At 48.2% G+C, this 19,440-nt stretch overlaps 7 protein-coding genes across 7 annotated transcripts; 1 reads left to right on the forward strand and 6 right to left on the reverse strand.

Annotated features, from left to right (window-relative positions):
• Nucleotides 1-937: 937 nt before the first annotated feature.
• Nucleotides 938-2,652, reverse strand: INS49_002325 (uncharacterized protein; the record flags this gene model as incomplete). Its single annotated transcript, XM_043163138.1, has 5 exons — nucleotides 938-1,343; nucleotides 1,556-1,738; nucleotides 1,800-2,165; nucleotides 2,239-2,362; nucleotides 2,415-2,652. 5 exons carry the CDS (start codon nucleotides 2,650-2,652, stop codon nucleotides 938-940), a joined length of 1,317 nt encoding a protein of 438 aa, XP_043031644.1.
• A 953-nt stretch (nucleotides 2,653-3,605) lies between these two features.
• INS49_002326 (uncharacterized protein) lies at nucleotides 3,606-4,350 on the forward strand (the record flags this gene model as incomplete). The annotated part of the gene is made up of 3 exons (XM_043163139.1): nucleotides 3,606-3,789; nucleotides 3,883-3,983; nucleotides 4,042-4,350. The coding sequence occupies 3 exons, from the start codon at nucleotides 3,606-3,608 to the stop codon at nucleotides 4,348-4,350; spliced, it is 594 nt and encodes a 197-aa protein (XP_043031645.1).
• Nucleotides 4,351-5,361: 1,011 nt separating this feature from the next.
• On the reverse strand, nucleotides 5,362-6,292 carry INS49_002327 (uncharacterized protein; the record flags this gene model as incomplete). Its single annotated transcript, XM_043163140.1, has 2 exons — nucleotides 5,362-5,659; nucleotides 5,712-6,292. 2 exons carry the CDS (start codon nucleotides 6,290-6,292, stop codon nucleotides 5,362-5,364), a joined length of 879 nt encoding a protein of 292 aa, XP_043031646.1.
• A 2,139-nt stretch (nucleotides 6,293-8,431) lies between these two features.
• On the reverse strand, nucleotides 8,432-10,284 carry INS49_002328 (uncharacterized protein; the record flags this gene model as incomplete). The annotated part of the gene is made up of 6 exons (XM_043163141.1): nucleotides 8,432-8,475; nucleotides 8,613-8,849; nucleotides 8,922-9,110; nucleotides 9,195-9,654; nucleotides 9,741-9,845; nucleotides 9,904-10,284. 6 exons carry the CDS (start codon nucleotides 10,282-10,284, stop codon nucleotides 8,432-8,434), a joined length of 1,416 nt encoding a protein of 471 aa, XP_043031647.1.
• A 569-nt stretch (nucleotides 10,285-10,853) lies between these two features.
• INS49_002329 (uncharacterized protein) lies at nucleotides 10,854-12,501 on the reverse strand (the record flags this gene model as incomplete). Its single annotated transcript, XM_043163142.1, has 2 exons — nucleotides 10,854-11,539; nucleotides 11,769-12,501. The coding sequence occupies 2 exons, from the start codon at nucleotides 12,499-12,501 to the stop codon at nucleotides 10,854-10,856; spliced, it is 1,419 nt and encodes a 472-aa protein (XP_043031648.1).
• Nucleotides 12,502-13,177: 676 nt separating this feature from the next.
• On the reverse strand, nucleotides 13,178-14,979 carry INS49_002330 (uncharacterized protein; the record flags this gene model as incomplete). The annotated part of the gene is made up of 9 exons (XM_043163143.1): nucleotides 13,178-13,864; nucleotides 13,944-13,972; nucleotides 14,031-14,182; nucleotides 14,244-14,331; nucleotides 14,392-14,430; nucleotides 14,497-14,578; nucleotides 14,641-14,682; nucleotides 14,745-14,913; nucleotides 14,975-14,979. The coding sequence occupies 9 exons, from the start codon at nucleotides 14,977-14,979 to the stop codon at nucleotides 13,178-13,180; spliced, it is 1,293 nt and encodes a 430-aa protein (XP_043031649.1).
• An 899-nt stretch (nucleotides 14,980-15,878) lies between these two features.
• Nucleotides 15,879-16,128, reverse strand: INS49_002331 (uncharacterized protein; the record flags this gene model as incomplete). The annotated part of the gene is made up of 3 exons (XM_043163144.1): nucleotides 15,879-15,883; nucleotides 15,928-16,045; nucleotides 16,099-16,128. The coding sequence occupies 3 exons, from the start codon at nucleotides 16,126-16,128 to the stop codon at nucleotides 15,879-15,881; spliced, it is 153 nt and encodes a 50-aa protein (XP_043031650.1).
• Nucleotides 16,129-19,440: the final 3,312 nt, after the last annotated feature.

Consider the following 19,440-nt stretch of genomic DNA (forward strand, 5'->3'; position numbering starts at 1 on the left):
AATAAGGCAGAAACCACCTTTTAATTAGGGGGTGTATTATATGCACATCCCTAACCCTGGTTTGTAATTACTTTTTGGAATGCTTAAATAATTAAATTTCTTTTATTTCCTCCTTTTAAACTACTCTTAGGAGATAAACGCTTTTATAATCATGCTTTTAAACCCCTCACGACACTTGTAGCCTTCCACAGATGTACTTTGAAAATGGAGTCTTGCCCGAGGAGGGACTGGTGTGCAAGGCTGACGTCCTGCCATTTTTGAACGGGTAGTGAAGATTTAGGCGCCTATAACATGTCTTCCTCGGTCCGTATCTAAATTTTGCCAAAACATCGGTGCTCTTACCAGAATAATCAAAGACGAAAATCCAGTTTCTTGATGTTTATCATGTCTTGATCAATTCGGAACATAGGCAATGAACACCATTTCATATATTCAAGGACTTCAGAAGCTCCAATTGATCAAACACTGACGGCAAACCCTCGCTATACAATTATTGCTCGCACACCAAGACTTTCGTGCTTAGGCATTGGCACCAGTGCCTCCCAATCGTAACGGACGTCCTTTGAGAAGTTGTCGTTAGCACGAGGTGAAAGAAGAGCCTCTGAAGTATTACACAGAGTAATTTGAGCAGAAACCGCTTGGGGTGGCGTTTTTGATCGAGAAGAGAAGACTCATATGGACATGGGGACCTGATTTACCTCCTCCGTTGTCTCATACAGACGCATGTGTGGAAACACACGCAAGGTTAAAGCAGCCGTGGCCAGATAGAGTTCACAAAGACCCAGACTTTGGACTATATGTCAGCTTCTCGGCTTGCAAAACGATAAGAGCAGTGAAGCTGTGAGAAGTGCTTACTTCATCCCTAAACAAATTCTGCTTCCCTTCGAAAAAGCTGCTTTTCTTAGTTTGGAACAATACAGGTGTCCTGGCCAGTCGGTCACTCACCGAGAAACCCCCGATCGAGCTCCTTTCTATGCTGGAGATCCAGCCAGCGCTCGGGTTGGAACTTGTGCGACTCTGGAAACAACGTCTCGTCGTGGTGAGAGATAAAGGCGGACATCCCAATCGCGTACCCCCGCGGTATCACGTATCGAAGGGGTTGTCTCTGCCACCGGCCTCGGTATACCAGGTCCTCCTCGGTCGCGATCCGGGATGACCTACCTGATGCCCCATAGGAGAGACGTAGACCCTCTTGGACTACACTGTTAAGGTATGGAAGCTTCTCCAGCGTGGCCCAGTGTGGCAGGTTCTGAGGGTTGGGGATTGCTTCTTTGAGTTCTTGCGTCAAGGTGTCAAAGATCTCAGGGTTCGCTAGGATATGATATGTCAAGACACTGAGACACCTGGATAGTTGTCAGTAAATCTCCACCATTTCCCCATCGAACACAGGCATCAGAAGCGATAAGGGCTGTCTCGCTCCCGCGTGTCTGGCGACTTTTGAAAGAACAGAGAGGAAAGAATCAAAAGTCGGTCGGAGAGCATAAGCATTTGGAGAAGTACCCACCAGGCTGTCGTCTCAGTACCGGCTCCTAGAAGGCCCAAAACCTCTGCATACATACGATCGGGGGCTTTTTCCTCTTTGCTCAAATTAGATTCCATTAGGGCCTTGACGAAAATCGGGCGCGGGCAGTCGACCCCGGCTTTCAGATCCTCGGTGGTCTTTGTGACCAGCTTGGGTATGTCGATTTGCATGGTGCGTATGAATAGCGCCGTATCCTCGGGCAGATATTCCAGAAACCTGGGCAGGTCTATCAGCAAACATCACATCGGTTTCAATCTCCACCTTCAGACCAACCTACCATACGCCGAGATTCGCCAGGCTCTTCAAGAAAGGAAAGAAGCGGAACAAGAACCAGTTTTTCAGCATGGCCAGGTTGCACTCTCTAAAGTTGGGTCCCCACCCGGGTTGGTCCAAGAGGTTGAAACTCTCGCCGAAGCAGTAGGCCGAAATGACATCGGTGGACAGGTTGCTGTATGCTATGGTCAAGTCGAAGGGCGTCCTGTTGCCTCTCTGGGCCATGATCTTGTCACAGAGCCGCTGGGTGAGCGCTGCAATGTCTTCTTCAAGGCTCATGATAACCGACCGCGAGAAGAACTTGGCAACCGGCGCTCGTCGAATGCGGTGGAGATCGTGGTCTACCGTGCCAAATTCAGCCTTGGTGCCGCTGTTTCACACAAAGGGGAGTCAGTGGGTGCGAAATGTCACGGACCATTTTGAAGGAGCACATATATACTGACACGGCGACGCTGTTGATTTGATGGAGTGTCCTGTCACGCTTACGTCCACCAACAGCGTATATTTCGTCCGAAAAGCTAGGGTCACTGCAATGGACCTCGTCGGGACTTATGCGAACCAAGGGACCTGTCTCGGCTGTTAGCTCTGGGAAACAAGGAGTTGTGCTTCTTAGTCTCACCATATTTCTCGTGCATGTCACGGATCTTGGTAGTATATCTTCCGAGACAAATGACATCGTAATAGAACTCGGGAAAGTAGGTTGCTGCCGCCAGCTTGGGGCCGGGGATCGGGCTCAAGGGGTGTAACGGGGAGACGTTGTAGAGGATCAGAAGTAGGCGGTACCCTAGGAAAATGACCACAATTGTAGCTAGTATTCCAGCTGGGTCACGACCAAAGAGAGAAATGATAGAATCCATGGTTGCCAGGATGTGATAATGCGGTACTTGAAACTGGTCTCAGTCTCGACGAGGGAGAGGGGATTCGGACACCTTTGTATAAGAGTCCATCGTGGCTTTGCTTAAACCTGAGCTTTTGCGGTGAGGGGCTCGTGTCTCAAAGCAATATATTTTCTATATCTAAGCGCCCACTTCCCGTTGGGCCGTAGCCTGCACGTGTTTGGGCACCTGGCGTGCTGTGATTGTGATACAGCTCCCCAGGATCCCAAATGTTTCCCTGCAAATGCATGCAGCCCTTACCTTTTTTGGAGGAGGTAACTTAGCCATATACTTTGGCTGTAAAAGTACAGATCTTCGATAATTCTGGAGAAACCCACTGTTCCTCAACATGTTCTTCCAGTAAGAAATCTTGGTCAGAAAGACTTCGCCACAAACGGGCCAATCATGAACTGCGTGACAGGGAAACATTTGGGATCCTGGGGAGCTGTAGTTGTGCAACCAGACCGACGAACAGTTTAGGTTACTGTTGAAATGTAACTCTGGGTACTAAGACTGAGCATGCTGACATGCAGCAAGCGATAGCAGAAACTGGGAAAAGAGCCGATGCTGAACCTGTGGAGCCAAGAAAGATCGTCTGCTGATCAAGTCTGGCATACATACTGACCTGCAGACATGTTCGACTGAGGAGCAAGATGCCGAGGAAGCGTTCTACTATTCAGATCCAGTGCTGCGAGCCGATGAGGGTCGAACCCTAGCGTGGGACCCCCCTGTCCTTGCAGTTGGCCACAGCTCCAAAAGAACGCATTGTGCTCGTCATGATGATATCAACTCACAGAAGAGAAGCCTCACTTTTGCGCAGACTACAAATTAGAACCTCAATCGCCTTCCCCCGGCCAGCGACAGGATCAAGGAAACCTCCACCCCCAGAAACAATCGCCCACTTCTCCCAAGACACGGTATCTGCTGCAGTCAGTATGGGCTCCGGCGCATCCAAGTCCGCCGCGCAGAGCACTATTCGCAAATTCCCAAACAGAGCTCCTGGGTCAGCAGTGCCACCACCCTCGACGGGATCCTCCGCCTCCAGAGCGGCTGCGGCGTCAAGACCACCGCCGAGCCGAAAGGCCCAGGCCCCAAAGGCGTCGCTGGCAAAGGATGAAGGTCCGTCACCGTGCTGCTCGGCACCGCCTCCCCACGGGGAGCCCCGGCCCAATAGAGAGACCCTTTGCTAACGACGACGCGGGCGTGAAACAGCGATCCTCCGAGACGGCTCCGACCCGCACATGTCGATGTCGCCACCCCCAGACAGCAGCCTGCAGCCGGGCCTCGCCGAGCGGCTGCGCCAGATAGGCGTCGTCCAGCCCAACCCCGACCTACTCGCCGTCGTCGACCGCATCCCCGACGTCGTCACAGCCCGCCCATGAGCAGCCCTCCGGCGGGGGCCCGGTCTTCCCGTCGCCGTCCAACAACGCCGTCCTGTCCGCGCTCGAGGCCCGCGAGAGGCTGGCCCGCGAGGCCGAAGAGGAGTTCGATGGCCTCGGGGTGTCAGGCGGCCAGGGCCGGAGGTTCCTCACGTCGGGCATGATCCAGGACGTGCTCGTCATGCGGGAGCGGGGCGCGGCCGACGGGGAAATCGAACACCGCTTCAACCTGAGGAGGGGTGTGGTGAGGAAGCTGGGCCCTAGGAGTCTGTTCCAGCCTGTTGGGGGGCCCGCGCCCTGAGGCGGTCGGCCCGGCGCCATGCTGGTATGGCCCCTTGTGGGACGCAGAAATATTTACAGAAATATTTAGCAGCCGAGGCACGCCTAGTCTGTGGTGGATTGATCGTCTCACAGCAGGAAACCATCTACAGATTCCAGCATCTTCGCTGTGACGAGCCACTTCACAACTTGAATTGGTCCAGAGAAGCACAGTGGAGACCGCTACTGCATTTCAACTACTTCGGACAGGAAAGGACATCCAGATCCTTCAGCAAGGACTGAGATGACAGTGCCATGCAATGCACTCTGGGAAACCTTTGGAGGCGAGGCAAGAAAAGTGATGGGTGCCCAAAGAGAGGGTCAAAGAGAAAGGTGTTGATATACGCCGTCTTGAGGGGTCTACTGCAGTCATTTGTGTCTCTTTGGAGCAGGGAATTAGCGTCAGCTGTGTGTATTGCCACCCAGCATTGACTGGATGTGCTAAATCCCAACTACAAAAACAACATATCATCAACTGCTCGCGTGCGGATGTGTTACATTACAGAGGAAAATGGATGCACCCACGCCTCTGCGTGTGGTTTGGCCCTTTAAAAGCGACTTCCTGGATTTTCAACAGGATGTAAGTAGATGTTCATTTGGTGCCACCGGTCTTTTGAAGCCTACATGAGGCATGTAGCGGATAGGGCCGAATTCAAGACAGACACAGTAGTAGTCGATGATGCTCAATTGTTGCCCAATTCATTATGACTTGCGAGTTCCACTGCCCATGAGAGACAACTGAGAATTTTGGATGTAATAGAAAACCATCGCACCATGCTGAGCAAGTTTGATAAATGCAACGCCCAAAAATCATTTGCCGTTCCCAACTTGCCCTGAACGGTCATGGCCAGAAAACCTCCCCAACACCCAAATCCACATGCTGCATCCAACGTACGAGGACGCATGAATCATCCCATGTCCCGATACCAAACTCTCTAGCACGAAATCCCCACTCCCTGGCACGACTGTCCCAAGACCACGTGCTAGGGATGCCTTACCAGGCAGTATGACCTCCATCCATGCGAAGGTCTGCGCCAGTCATGAAGCTCGAAGCGTCACTCAGGAGAAAGACAGCCGCACCACGGTACTCCTCTGGGTAGCTCAGCCTGCCCAACATGTTCTGCTTGGGCCAATTCTCCTTCCTGTTGGGGAACTGCTCGAAAAGGGGTGCTGTCATTGCAGTCACGATGTAGCCCGGGGAAATAGTGTTCACACGGATGCCATGAGGTCCCCACTCCATGGCCAAGTTCCGCGCGAGCTGGATCACGCCGGCCTTGGAGGCGTTGTATGCTCTGTATCCTGGTCAGCATGTGATTGTGATAAAGTCTAAGTGGCATGACTCACGGGCAGATCAATCCCTTGTTCGCCACCGTCCCGCTCATGCTGCCGATGAACACCATCGATCCCGGCCGGTCCAGCCTCCGCATCTGCCTGGCCACGGCCTGCGCCGTCATGAAGACACCGGTGATGTTGATGCCAAACATCTTGTCGGCGTCCTCCATGGTGTACTCCAGAGCGGGTGTCTCCTGCTGGATGCCGGCGCACGCGAGAAGCCCGTCGATGCGGCCATTCTCATCAGCGATCCTCTCGATGGTCGCGTTCAGGCTGATGTTATCACGAACATCGATGCGGTTGAAAGTGACGCTAGTTCCGAGCTCCTTGGCGCGCTCCTGCACGCGGTGGAAGTCTGGGTCGGGCCTCTCCAGGCGGTCGAGGGTGTAGACCTTTGCGCCGGCTTCGAGGAGGGCCTCGCTTTGAACGAGGCCCAGCCCGCGGCCGGCTCCGGTGACGATGATGACTTTGTCTCTCAGACTGAACTCGGGCAGTCGGCCGGTGTTCTCGAAAGTGAGCCCATTGCTCCGGCTGGCCGTCGCGTGGAACTGTCTGGGCCGTGAAGGGGCTGGTGACGTTGTCGTGGGGGCCATGAAGATGCTGGGGCTGTTCACCACTGCTCGGCCAGCCAAGGGCAACCTGGGAAGGAGCCTTGGGGCCACAGCCCTGGGAGCCAGTCTACTGATCACTCCTGACATTTTGCTGTGTCTTTCCTGCGTGAGTGTGAGTAAGCGTTGGAATTGCTGATTGGTGTCCTGATGGGTTGGTCTCCTGTGGTCTTTTGTGATCTTTTATGGTCTTTTATGGTTGGCTTGACCAGGGCTTGGTCTTGGGCAAAGGAGTGATGTGCGCGCGGTGTAGGGATATGAAGCGACTCACACCTGAGCAGGCAGGACCACAGCAAGACTGATAAGGAAGGAGAGTGAGTGTGAGTTTCTCGTGATGTGGGTCAGCCACCAACAGTGTCCAAAAGACGTCACAACTTCAAAGTCTTCAGATCTCGGGGTATTGCCAGGCTTTGTACCCGAACGGGATTCCCTTTGCGAGAAAGGCGCCGTGTGTAGTCCAGGTGGGCGGGAGTTGATGGATCTTCGACACCGGAGGAGGTTGCCCGCCCTCGAAGCCGAGCCAGGCAAGGAGTAGCTCCTCTTGTCGTTCTTTCCTCGCCTTCGGTTCCTGCCGTATGTCTGCTGGGCGTGCTAGTTCCCCTAGTCCCTAACCCCTCTCGCCGCTGCCGTTTTGGCCTGCTTCGGCCTGCCGTTGTGGGCATTGGCGGGGCCCGAGGGGATGGTCGACCGCGAAGGCGAAGTCCAGGCTCTAGAGAGCCCGTTTGTCTTGGCAGTTCTTCTCCCGCTGCACTGGCCATTGGGCTCAACCAGCATTGAGTTTCACTGCAATGCAACATCGGCCAGTTGTCCCGTGAGAACGAGGACAGCTGACCTGTCAATTCCTCCTGGGGGGCTATAATAGCAGGCTACTCCGGCATGAGGATGCTTCTCTCGTCCAAGTGTCCAAGTTTACCCGGCACTCATCCGCCTCTGCCTGGCATGTCTGTCCGTGGTGGGGTGGACAATGGACTGTCGTCGACCTCGAATGTGGGGCACCAGAGGGGATCTGGGAGCGGGTCTGGGGTACGTCGAGATCGCCCAGCGGGTTCCTGTTTACGGTAATCCGAGACATGATCCGTCGGCCTCCTCCCTCCCTCTACGTAGGTCTCCTCGTTCTCGACGTCAACTCACCCCGTTCGGAGCATCCAGACAACCTTGGCCCTGTCATTCTGGCGCTGACGCTGCTACTAAGTAGCACCCGGCGCTGGCTTGCACTTCATCTGTCCCACGTGGAGCAGCTCAAACTACCTGGCTCCCTCATTCGAAGTCAGCCCTACGCTTTAGATCACACATACTCGTCTGTCTGCGTCACTAGTAACCGTTTGCAAATCCCAGGCCGGGTGGTCTGCCGGGTCTAGCATCTGTCCATCTCTGGCTGCATGCAAGTATCTATAGTACATATGTGGACTGTATATGCATGTGGGTTGCATCTGCAATCCACTGCACATGCGCCTACTTATGTATGGCTTGCATGCTGCGACTTGCCTGCTTGCTAGACGAGTGTCACGCCAACTGATGCAGTACTGAGCAAACGTGGCCAGTCATCTGTCCTCATACCCAGTTTCTTACCCTCAGTCTCACAAAAAGCGATACGGAGGCCCATCTTTTCAAAGGACGATCATGTATACACCTGTGAACTGTCAATTTCATCTAAGCCTCCATCACGGACTGGGTCAGCCGGTCCGTCCTGCAGCCCCCTTCCCAGATACCTGTGGGCCCTCTTACACGCGGCTCACATCACTTGCACTTGAGTCGCATACGAGACAATGCCCATCAACTCGGTCGACCTGTAGACAACACTTCATTGTGTGTCGATCAGACACCATCGTGTAACCTCAGTCCTTCGACCTTCATCAGAGTGGACGCCATGATGACCTCCGTCAAGTCGCCCTGGTCAACACGCGAATATCGGTAAAATCTGCTGGGTCAAGCACCGGTTCCCCTCGCCCAAAAGCGTAGACACCAAACATGACACCAGTGAAGGCGCCACCGACTGGCGGCATGATTGTCAAGTCCTCTGCAGAGCAGGAGACATGCGCCTGGCTGCCCCCTTGCCCTTGGCCTAAACTCAGCGTGTACGTGCTGCCTTCACAGACGAGGGTGAGCTTGACGGGCACGGTCGTGTTAGGGGCCGTCGCCACACTGGCTGAGATATCCCTCGATGTCGTCTGTGACAGAGACAGTTCAGCATCACTGCACGTATTCCACAGTCTCGGGAAAGGGAGCCTCACCTCAAATTCACCCGGTCGTCCTTTGGGGGTTCGGCATACGAGGCGTGGTCCCGTGGGGTCGCTGATGATCCCACCACGTATGACACCGATGGTGGCGTACGAGAATTGACTCCACCATAGCACAAGACCAGCTTCACAGCCTAACCTCTGGATGTTGAATTCCATAGTGACTTCAAATGTCTGGAAGTAAGACGTCTGCTTCCTAAGGAGCATGGCGGGAGCCTCTGGACTCGAAAGGTCATAGCAGTTCCCCCAAAGCCGGAGGTAACCAGGCCTCTCGGTGAGCGAGTATGGCTGCTTCAGCGGTGTGTCTGTAGACAGAGAGAGTGTCAAATTGGACCACTGGAACATAAGTGTGTCGTAATGTGTGGAAAGCCACTCACTCTTCTGGTACCAACCGAGTTCGAGGTTGGGTCCCTTGAGATCCGCCTGCCACTCCAATGGCACGTCGGCTGGCCGAACTCGCTCTGCTTGTGAGTCTCGTCCTCGTGTCAGAAGGGTGATATTCCTGCCTTCGTTGAAGACCGGCCAGTCGTCAACCCAATCTACCTTCACCAGGAACGTCTCTCGGCCTAGGATGCACCCAGACTAGTCAGAGCTTTCACACGCCACAATCTTTGTTAGATCAAAGCAAGAGGTGAAAAGCTAATACTGACCCAGCTGCGGCTCCAGCCATTTCTTCATCTTCTCATCCATCAACGGCCTCACCCCGAGCAGAACCGCCCACCAGCCGCCCCGCCCGTCTTCAAAGACGTCCGCATGGCCGGTCCTCTGGACCTCCTCGTCGGGGCCGTTGTACCACAGCGGCCCGTCCTGGCCCTCCCACGGACCGAGCACGCCCTCGCGGCTGCGGAAGACCCACTCCTGGTGGCCCGCCTCGGTGCCGCCCTCTGCGGTGAAGAGGTAGTAAAACCCGTTGCGCTTGATGATGTGCGAGCCCTCCGCGATCCCGTGCGGGGACTTGCGGATCACGGCCGGCGGCGTGAGGGTCCGGCCTGTGGGGAGGTCGATCTCGCTGATGTGGATGGCGAAGTCTTTCTGCTTGGAGTCTGGGGCGCGGTCCGAGAGTCTTGTGGTTGTTGAGAGGTACACCTTGCCGTCGTCATCCCAGAATAGCTATGCGTGAGGGTAAGTTTCATATGAGCAGCAGAAAGAGGAACAGGACATGGGTTTGGTGGTCTCAGTCCAAGGGCGGTACCTACGTCTTGATCAAAGCCAGGGTTGTCAAAGTAAACCGGATCAGACCAGGCGTTGTCGTCCCAAATATTATCTGTAAACACATAAAACCCTCGAGGGAAGATGCGTTCCTATAGAGTACACAAGAGTAAGCTGCCATTCTCCCACGGCAGACAGTGCGTCACTCACATCAGTCGCAGGCCTGTACCTCTGAAAGAGGCAATTGGCAAGATACCACCTTTTCTCCCCAGCACGGTAACGCAACGTGCTGGCCCAGCTGCCTGCGCCGGGCTCGACGGTCCGGAGCTCGATCTGGCTCCTCCTGTTCAGCGCGTGGCCGATGAGCTTCCAGTTGAGCAGGTCTGTCGATGTGTAGATTGCGCACCCCGGGAAGTATTCGAATGTCGAGGTGCTCAAAAAATACGTCGCGGGGGTATCACCGCTCGGCGGAACAACACAGATGGTCGGGTCCGGGTTGAAGCCGCGGAGGACGGGGTTGCGGAAGGTGAGCGGGTCCGAGGGGTCTGTAGGATCGGGTGAGGACGCTGCACCGCGAACTGGGTCCGACATGACGGCGGATCTTGCTACAATTTTGCACGGACAAATTTCTCAGGTCGATGTTTGTGAGGATCACGTCCGGTTTTCCACCTTCCGATGCGCCAATTTTCTTTAGTAGTTGGTCGTCTGTCTACCTCTTCGGGTGGTAGTGGCTGGCACCTCGGGCCGTATTTGGCCGTCGGAATCAGGAGAGCTGCAGGAGTCTCTCCACCAGGGCGATTAGGGAAAAGGAGGGGGCCAGTAGACTATGCATGAAAACAAAGCTTCAGATTCCTACCTGTTTTATGATAGGTCCTCAGCCGGTAAATGATGTGACGGGGAGTCATTTGGTAACCTCAGGCCGGCTCCTCGAATGTGAGTCGGCGCTCAGCTAGCATCGCTTCCTTTGGATTTGCTCCTCGAAAGGCTTCTCAAAACATACAGTATATTTCCCCATCACAAGCTTTCGACGGAGGACCTTTCCCAGGTATCAGCACAAGTTCAGTCTCCCATGGCATCACGTTCACCGTGTATTGTTTTCTCAGGTGGCCCTTTCATGGCGCGCTATGCTCCGCGATCTGATAGTACCTAGATACTTAGCCTCATATAGAAGCCAAGAGACCAGTCGAACTCTGACCAACTTCCCAGAGGGCGACGCCGGCTCCGCCGAAGGCGTACGCGCGGTCATCGTCGACAACGTCCTGTATCGTGTCAAAGACTTTAGAGATGCCCTCGCTCGTGGGCAGGAACACTCTCCAAAACCCGGTCCCAGGCCTTTCCTCATAGTCGAAATAAAATTCACCGTCCGTTTCCGACTTGAGGACCTGCGCCTTTTTCTTCTTGATCATGTCCAATATCTCGGTCATGAGGACGGGTTCCCCAGCGCCTCTCAAGACGGGCGCGACTGCTTCAGCATCCGCCGGCCGCTTGACGAAGTCGCCCGATGTCTTGTCAACAAATAGCACAGGATACTTGTACCCATATAGAGGCATGCCCATGAGGAACTTCCTAGACGCCCACCTGGACTCTGCAGGTGACTGGGACGGATCCATGGCGCCCGCTTGGGACGCCTCGACAAATGCCACGAGATTGTCCCTGACCCAGTCGGCGCTTGTGTTCGGGCCAGGCTCACGAGCCTGCCCTTGAGTGATCGCCCGTCTGATCGAGCTGCCGTCCGGGAAGCCAGTGCCGTCATGTAGCTCTCGACCACCCGGGCCCGTCATGTCGTATGTCATGACGCTGAAATAATCGATATAATGCGAAAGGCCCGCGAGGGGTTGAACAATCACTGAAACATCTCAAATCAGTCGCTCTTTCACGAAGCACTCGTTAAAACAATTTGTTTGGCAAGCACATATGCATAACGAGGACTTCCAGGCTCGCTTGTCCCCGCTCGTGCCTGCTCAAATCCAATCTTGAAGCTGGCATGGAGATGTGAAGAATGAGAGAATGCAGCCCAGGACAAAATAGCTATAAAATCAAATTTGTGGAGAAAGGAAATGAGGAACCTTGCTTACTCGAGTTGTGGGCATCAGTCATGCCATCGCCAGGTGCCCGAACAGGCGGCATGACCAGTATCAAAAGCTTGTCTTTGGCATGTAACACCTCCGACAGTTTCGTGAGAGGGGGTCCCAGGGCGTAGGACGCGCCAGACTCGAAGACGACACCGTCGAATGACCTCTCGGTTACGACGTTCACGATGGCCTCTGAGAGCAGCCGCCATCTTGTCTCGTTGAAGACCAGGTTCTGGAAGTTGTCCTGGTCCCACCCGTCCAGAATAAACCGCGGCACAATCTGGAGCGGCTTCGCCGCGCCCGACGACGTGGTTGACTTCTGCAGCCTCTGGTACCACTCCTCATCTTCCTTGGCCGGCGGACCACCCCTGACGGCATACACCTCGTCGACGTTGGCCTCGTCCGCGTGGACGGTGTACCAGACGGGGCTGACGATATCAAATTTCTCCCGGTAGTCCTCCACCAGCTGCTTGCCGCGCGAGTTCCACGGCGTCACGTAGCCCAGCACGGGGAGGTCTGGGTGGCGCTTGGGGCCGCTCGACTCGACCGGCTCCGGCGCGGTCGGCTTCTGCGTGATCGGGATGCCGGTGCTCTGGGCTCCCGTGTTCGGCACCTGCACGATCGGCTTCTGCGTGGGCCCGCCTTGCTGGCACTGAGCTGCAAGTGCGAAGAAAGCGAGGACGATGGGAAAGTACCCAAGAGGCCCAAGCGCCCTCTTGCCGCATGCGATGGACATTTCGTTGTACCGGAGTGACTGTTCGTTTCGGGCGATGATCCCGGGGAAGCTTAATCACGAAGGGTATGCGACCTCGAGAGAGACTCTGCCTGGGTGGCCCTCTCCCAAAGTATCCAGGACAATTGAGCTCGCCGTCCTGGAGTGACGCAAATGTCCGAAGCTTCAAATGAATTGCGGGCCTCCTTTCAATCCAAGCATTGTCGGCCCATCATTTGCGCAGATGCATCTGCCTTGTGAAGTGGAAACGATTTGTTGTAGAAAACAGATTCGGACAGCAGGTATCTACAGGCGCATGTTCCGCTTGCAGCGAAGACACAAGGTGTTCCGAGAGCAGGTGGGGGTGGCCCCGGTGAGAGTAAAAGCTTAGGGGGCAGTGGATCTACAAGGGGCACGCCCCACTACCGCTGCACTCTATCCGATCCTCACACCTTTTGACGCCAACGACGTGATGAAGGAAACTAGGGTTTTTTTTTGGGGGGGGGGGGGGGGGGTTTTTTTTTTTTTTTTTTTTTTTTTTTTTTTTTTTTTTTTTTTTTTTTTTTTTTTTTGGATGATTTAACTCTCTCTCTCCCAGCTCTCGTTCCTCGTGTAGAATTTTCTGTTTTGTACATTGGAGGAGCCCCGGAGGGGTGGGGGGGGTGCTCCGATTGAATCATATCCCACGGGCAGTTAATATTCACCACTCCTGACAGCTTGCAGGCTTGCTTCCATCAGTCAGTTCGACGACCTGATAGTTGCTGTTGTATATACCAGATGGACATCCATCTGAGACACACATGCCGCCTGTGGCCGTCATCACGACCTGACCACTTGGGTCATGAAGCTCGACAATCTGAGCACCAGCCTGCAGCCCGCCTTCAGACGAGCCGTAGTTGAGACCAGGGTTCAGTGGCACGCTCCGTGTCTTGTCCCCGGCCACAGTCAAAGTATAACCAGCACCGGCTTTGGGATCCAGCACGATCGCCCAGTGAAGAGCATTCTTGCCCTGGTCAAACCCGTCTGGCTTGGTGTCGTTAGTGCAGTCCACAGAGTCGACAAGTATCGTCTTAAACCAGGCTGCGCCGATCGCAACTGCATCGCCGGGTGTGTTCATCTCGCTCGCGGGTGCACCGCTGGCGAAGGCTTCGTTGAAGGACTTCAACAGAGGCCTCCATCCATCATGTGACCATTGGTCCATGTTGGCGTATCTAGAAGATGCGTCATCTGTGGCGGCTTCCGGCCAGAGGTTTCCGATGTAGTGTGCTTCAGGGCCATCGTTAAAGGTAATGAACTGGACGAATTCAGGGCGAGGATTCATTCCAAGAATATGGTCCATACGAGCTGGAAGATTGAGGTCTCCCAGACGATAGAGATTGGTTCCATACTTGAACACGTTAGCCTCTGGTTGTCTACCAGTTGACCAGACGGTAACGGCGGATATGTGAATGACCAAGACAACTTACTGCATTCTTGTACTGAAGAGGGCTGAGACCTATCGATGTATTTAGTTAGGCGTCTGGAAGGCAGAGAATCATCTTGAGTGGACGTACCGATCATATATCCCTTGTTTCGACCGGTGGCGGAGGACAGGACCTTTTCGTCCTTGGAAACATCGCCAGGCTTGGAAGGGTCGGAGCCAACAATCTGGGGCCAGGCAGATTCCCAGCTGGATACCCCATCAAGTACTGGACCCCAATTCCCCCTGTTTTCATCAATGTTACAATGCAGTCTAATACAAGCTTTGAGAGGTTCAATCCACTCACCACCATTCGTCGGAAGCTTCATAATATCCTTCAGTATCGTCAAAGTCTGGAATGAAATACACGGAGTCTTTCATCCCTTGTTTCCAGGCTAATGGTAAAAAGTGAATGTGAGTGAATGAACAGCATGGAATAGGACTCCGTGACTTACATCCCCAAGTATCGCTCTTGAACCCGCCCGATGAGAACGCTGGGTGCAAGGTCAATATGTGTTCTGATAGGAATGGTCAAGAAAGTTTATTCTCGACTGTCTTACTACTTATCATCTTTTCGCCTTTGACAGAATGGTAGGCAGACCTGCCCATATACTTGTCCCAAATCCACTGGTAGTCGAGAGGCTGAGAAGTGACGAGGAACAGTCAGTTAAAGTAGGACTTTCGCAATCGATCAGAATACTCACCCCATTGCAACCGTCTTGGTCGGTTGCAAAGCATGCATAGGGCTAGAAATGGCTGTCAGTTTAGAAGTCACCGTGACATAAATAACAGTACTGTAGGGGCGCACCGAGTCGCAGGAGGCGTTGCGTGAGTAACAACCGTTACCAGTAGCATACATGTCCATGGTCACATATAGACCGAACCCAGTGTTTTCGGCCGCGTCGAATAGAGAGGATAGGGTCTGGTCTACATACTCCTGGGTGGTATCTCCTACATCAAGTGCGAACGCGGTGAAACTATCGTAATATCGTAAACATTTTGCCGCCTTGACAATCTCGTAAGTCAGTCACTACTCACCCCATATTCTGTGCATCTCGAACGTCTTTCAGAGCGTGTTCAGGAGAGATAGTCCCAAGCTAATGGGTGTCAGTGACTGAACTTTGACTGTAGTCGCTTTGGTTGCGGATGACTTGCCATGTAGTGAGCGAACACCTCGCGTGCAAGACTTTTTGTCGCCCAGGAGGCTACAAGGGCGAGGTTGAAGACATTCCGTTCCATGTGGTTTAAAGACATTTCAAAAGGTTGCGTAAAGTATTGTATCAATGGAGAATGTCCGGAATAGCACAGAAAAAGGTCCTGGAGGTACGGCAAATATAGTTGTGCTTTACCCAGGTAGGATTCAAGTGTTTGTTTCACATTTGCAATGTTGTTCTTGTCAACAGGACAGACGTATCACCATCAGCAGAGCGGCCGGCCGGACTGGGCAGTGGCCATGGTCATAAATTTGATCAATTGGCTAGGCGCTGGTGTGTAGACAGTCATCACTCCCACGACCACTTAGGTGGCCTGCAGACCGGTAAGATTGATGTTAGCAAAGATGTAAGCAGCATTTGATACATGACTCCACACTGATCCATGGAAATAATGCTCATAAGCATAAATTAGCGATACACGCAAAAGTCAGTGCACAATTAAATGTTCAAAGGATTCATTGCCATCGGCATCTGGTCAGGGATCCGGAGATGGCTGAAGCTGCTTTGAATTCGCTGTCAGCATGAAGCATATTACTATTCTACCCAAGCTCGCAAATCGAATGACCTGGGCCACACTAATAGAGAACAGTCACTAGGAAATTTACGAAATCGATGGGTCTGCTCTCAATCGGCAGGATTAATTCGGCGTAAATGTTGCAACGAGCAAGAAATACATTTCTCTGGGATCTAGTCTATACTGGGTGTCCGACAAGTTTTATCATCACAGCTTATACTCCCGTAGCAGAGGCGTCAGCAAAAATGCCAGTAGCGAAGCACCCAGAGACACGATGTGGCTATACCAAAGGCCATCAACATAGGACTCTGTGATCGCATTCGCGACATCTCCCCTTGCCTTGTAAATGTACTCAACACTGGCCAGCGCCTTTTCAAGGATCTGAAATACGGTTAGACTCTTTGTGTACCACAGCCGCTCAGAAGACAGCATACCTCGCTTCGTAACTCCTCACTGAGATGCATGCCCACCAACCGGGCCTGGAGAGTGCTCCTCAGGCCGGCCTGGAAGGTCGCACTGACAGCAGCAAGTGATGAAGCAATTAAGCAAACGATAGTTGATTGTTGGGTGTTGAGGAGAGAAATCTCCCCGCTATTAAACGCTTAGAAGGAGCCTATTTGTAGGCTAGCGCTAGCGTATGGGCATATAACCTTCGCACCTTTCAACACACCCCCCATTGCGAGTATTATCGTTTTAATGATAATAAGAAATATTCCATTTTAATAGCTAAAAATATAATTTAAATATTTCGCTGTAATTTATATTAAAACTATTATATAAACATTATTTAATATTTATATATTCCGCTTATATTATTTCTAATTAATTATTTAAATGCCCTCCTTAGCAGTATAAACCCTATACTTATTTTAATCTTAATTTCCTATAAGCCTCTTTAAGGGTAAGGCAAGGCAATGCTTTTATATAAATGTTGGTAAGATTATCTTTAAATGCAATATAATAAATATTATATATTTCTTTAATTTCTTTATAAATAAAGTAATAATAAATAATAATATATTTTAATTAAGCATTAATTTTATAATTTTAAATAAGGTTTAATACTGGCTAATTATTAATATATAGAATAGGCAAACATTTAATATGCTTAATGCTTAAATCTTTTAATGCTTAAATCATTTAATAAAGATATAATAATGCTAATAAATATATTATATATTCCGCCTTGCAAGTAGATTTTGCAATGGTAAATTGGCGCTTTAATAACTAAGTAACTAGGCCGCTATTAAGGAGTTATATATATTTATTAAATGCTTTTAAATTGTTTAAATTGGTATTATAGGAAGCGTTAATATGTATATTAAGTATAGTGAATTAAAATAATAATATTTATTTTGGAAATTATAAAGCATAATTTAATGTATACTAAATATATTAAAGCACCTTCTTTGCAATATTTAAATAATGAATTATGGGCTTTGCATTAAATATTAAGAGCATTATATATAGAAACGCAAGATTAAGTCTTATTTTAATAATAAGAAAATTAATAAATTTAGTAAGTAATTAATATATCATTGCATTTATCACAATATCATTAGGTTTCTCTTATCACAGAAATAAATTCAAATCCATAAGAGTTTATTTCTAATTACAGTTAAATATATTAAAGCATTTTAAAATTCATTAAGCATATCTCTTTTAAGAAATGCAAATCTTATTATTAATTTATATAATTTTTAATCCAAGCAAATATTTATAAAAACCAAAATCCTTATACTTAAAACATTACATAAGCTTAATGCAAAATTCATTAACTTAAAAGGGACTCCTGATAATAAAAATATTATTAATATAAATAATAATAATAATTTAATCTTTAATAAAAACGCAAGGATTAAATATTATTTCCATTAAATATTTAATTAATTCCTCTTTAAAAGTACTAAATTATTCACGGCTTAATTATTTAAGTCCATATAAGGCATTAAGAAATTTCAAAATGACTTACTAATTATTAAATAATATCCAATATCCTTGCAGCAATTACATATAAACATCATATTTTAAACAGCTATATAAGTATGCTATTTTAATATTGAATTACTAAAGCCACCAGCCTATTATAGCAGCAATAATAATGATTAATCTTAAACTATTATAGCGCATCATAGGGCTATAGGTATTATTATAATTCACGCCATAAATTTATATATATTCGCAAGCAATAAGTTATGCCTTATAGCGAATAAGCTTACTAAAAGCATTAAACTTCTTTATATATACTTAGCAAGGATTAACAATATATTAATTTGCAGTAATAAGTATTTTAATCTATATACTTATATTTAAAAGTAATTTAAGTTCTTTTTTAATAGCTTATCGCTAAGCATCCCTTTTATTACTTTTCATAACCTATGCATATATATTAAGGATATTATTAGCATTTACTATATTAATAAGCAATGCTTAAGCAAAGATTTAATTAAGGTAATTAGCATTAATTAATACTAATTAAGCAAAATCCGGTATAAAGTTTGCATTAATTAATGCTAAGTTATTAAAATCTTTGGAATATTTTATAATAATATTTATATTTTCTTTTGCTTTTTATGAAAGCTAAATCTATTATCCTTAAAAATTATATAACTATATAGGTTTCGTAAGTTTAAGTAATTTATTAATAGATTTTATAAGTTTAAGCGGTTTATTTACGGGTTTATTTACGGATCCTGCATTATTAATAAGTTCCATTAGCTAAAATGCTAATAATACCTTTATCTTAAATAATATATTTTCATTTAGCTAGCCAATTATTTATGTAATTTTTATTGCTAAATTAAATTAAGTAATATGGCTTAATATTACAATTATAATAACTTTCTAAAGTAGCATAAATAAATAAAAGATAATTTTGCTTTTAGCCTTAAATCCTATAAAGTATGCCTTTTTAACTTTATTTAATAATTTCATTTCTAGCTTGCAAGCCTTAATAAGAATGTAAAGGTATATAGGGCGAAAGTATAATTAAAAATATTTAATATTAGGCTTCCATTTATAAAGCGCCTTAAATAGCGTTATTTAACATAATAAAGCTAAATGTAATTTTTAATTCCGCAAATATATTACATAGGAAATTACTTTGGGTTATAGGAATAAATAGTCTTTATTGCAAATTATCATGTAAGCATTAATAACGATAGTATATATAAACCTTTTAAGCATGCCATTTAATTTATAATAGTAAAGAGGTAATTTCTTATAAATAATTCTATATTTTTGAAATATTGCAATAATCATTTTATTTACATATTTATCCCCATTATTTAAACTAAATGTTTTAACTTTCGCGCTAAATTAAGTTTTAATTATATTTAAGAATCCTTTAATAACGTTTAAAACATTATCCTTTTAAGCAATAAAGTAAATTTAATAAAATTAAGTATAATTATTAATAAATAGAATAAAGTATTAAGAACCTTTTAATAATCTTATTAAAAATTTACTTAATAAATTAAATTGAATATACTTAAATAGCTGCGTAAATTATTATTTTAGTAATAAATATAGGCATTTCTTAACGGACTTTGCAAGTTAATATAATTCGCAGTAAAAATCTATTAATTTATTCAATATAACGTCTTTATCTCCATATAAGCGTTAAGCAGTTAATTTTAATAAATTACTATGGCTAAAAGCTTTATAAAATTCATTATATATTATAAATATTATAAAGTTATTTTTTACTATTTAAATTTTAAAATTTCTATATTAAAACTTTACTTATAATATCCTGTAAAATTTATTATCTTTTA

The sequence above is a fragment of the Diaporthe citri genome (assembly GCF_014595645.1).
Source record: "Diaporthe citri strain NFHF-8-4 chromosome Unknown scaffold_1, whole genome shotgun sequence".
Lineage (NCBI taxonomy): Eukaryota > Fungi > Ascomycota > Sordariomycetes > Diaporthales > Diaporthaceae > Diaporthe > Diaporthe citri.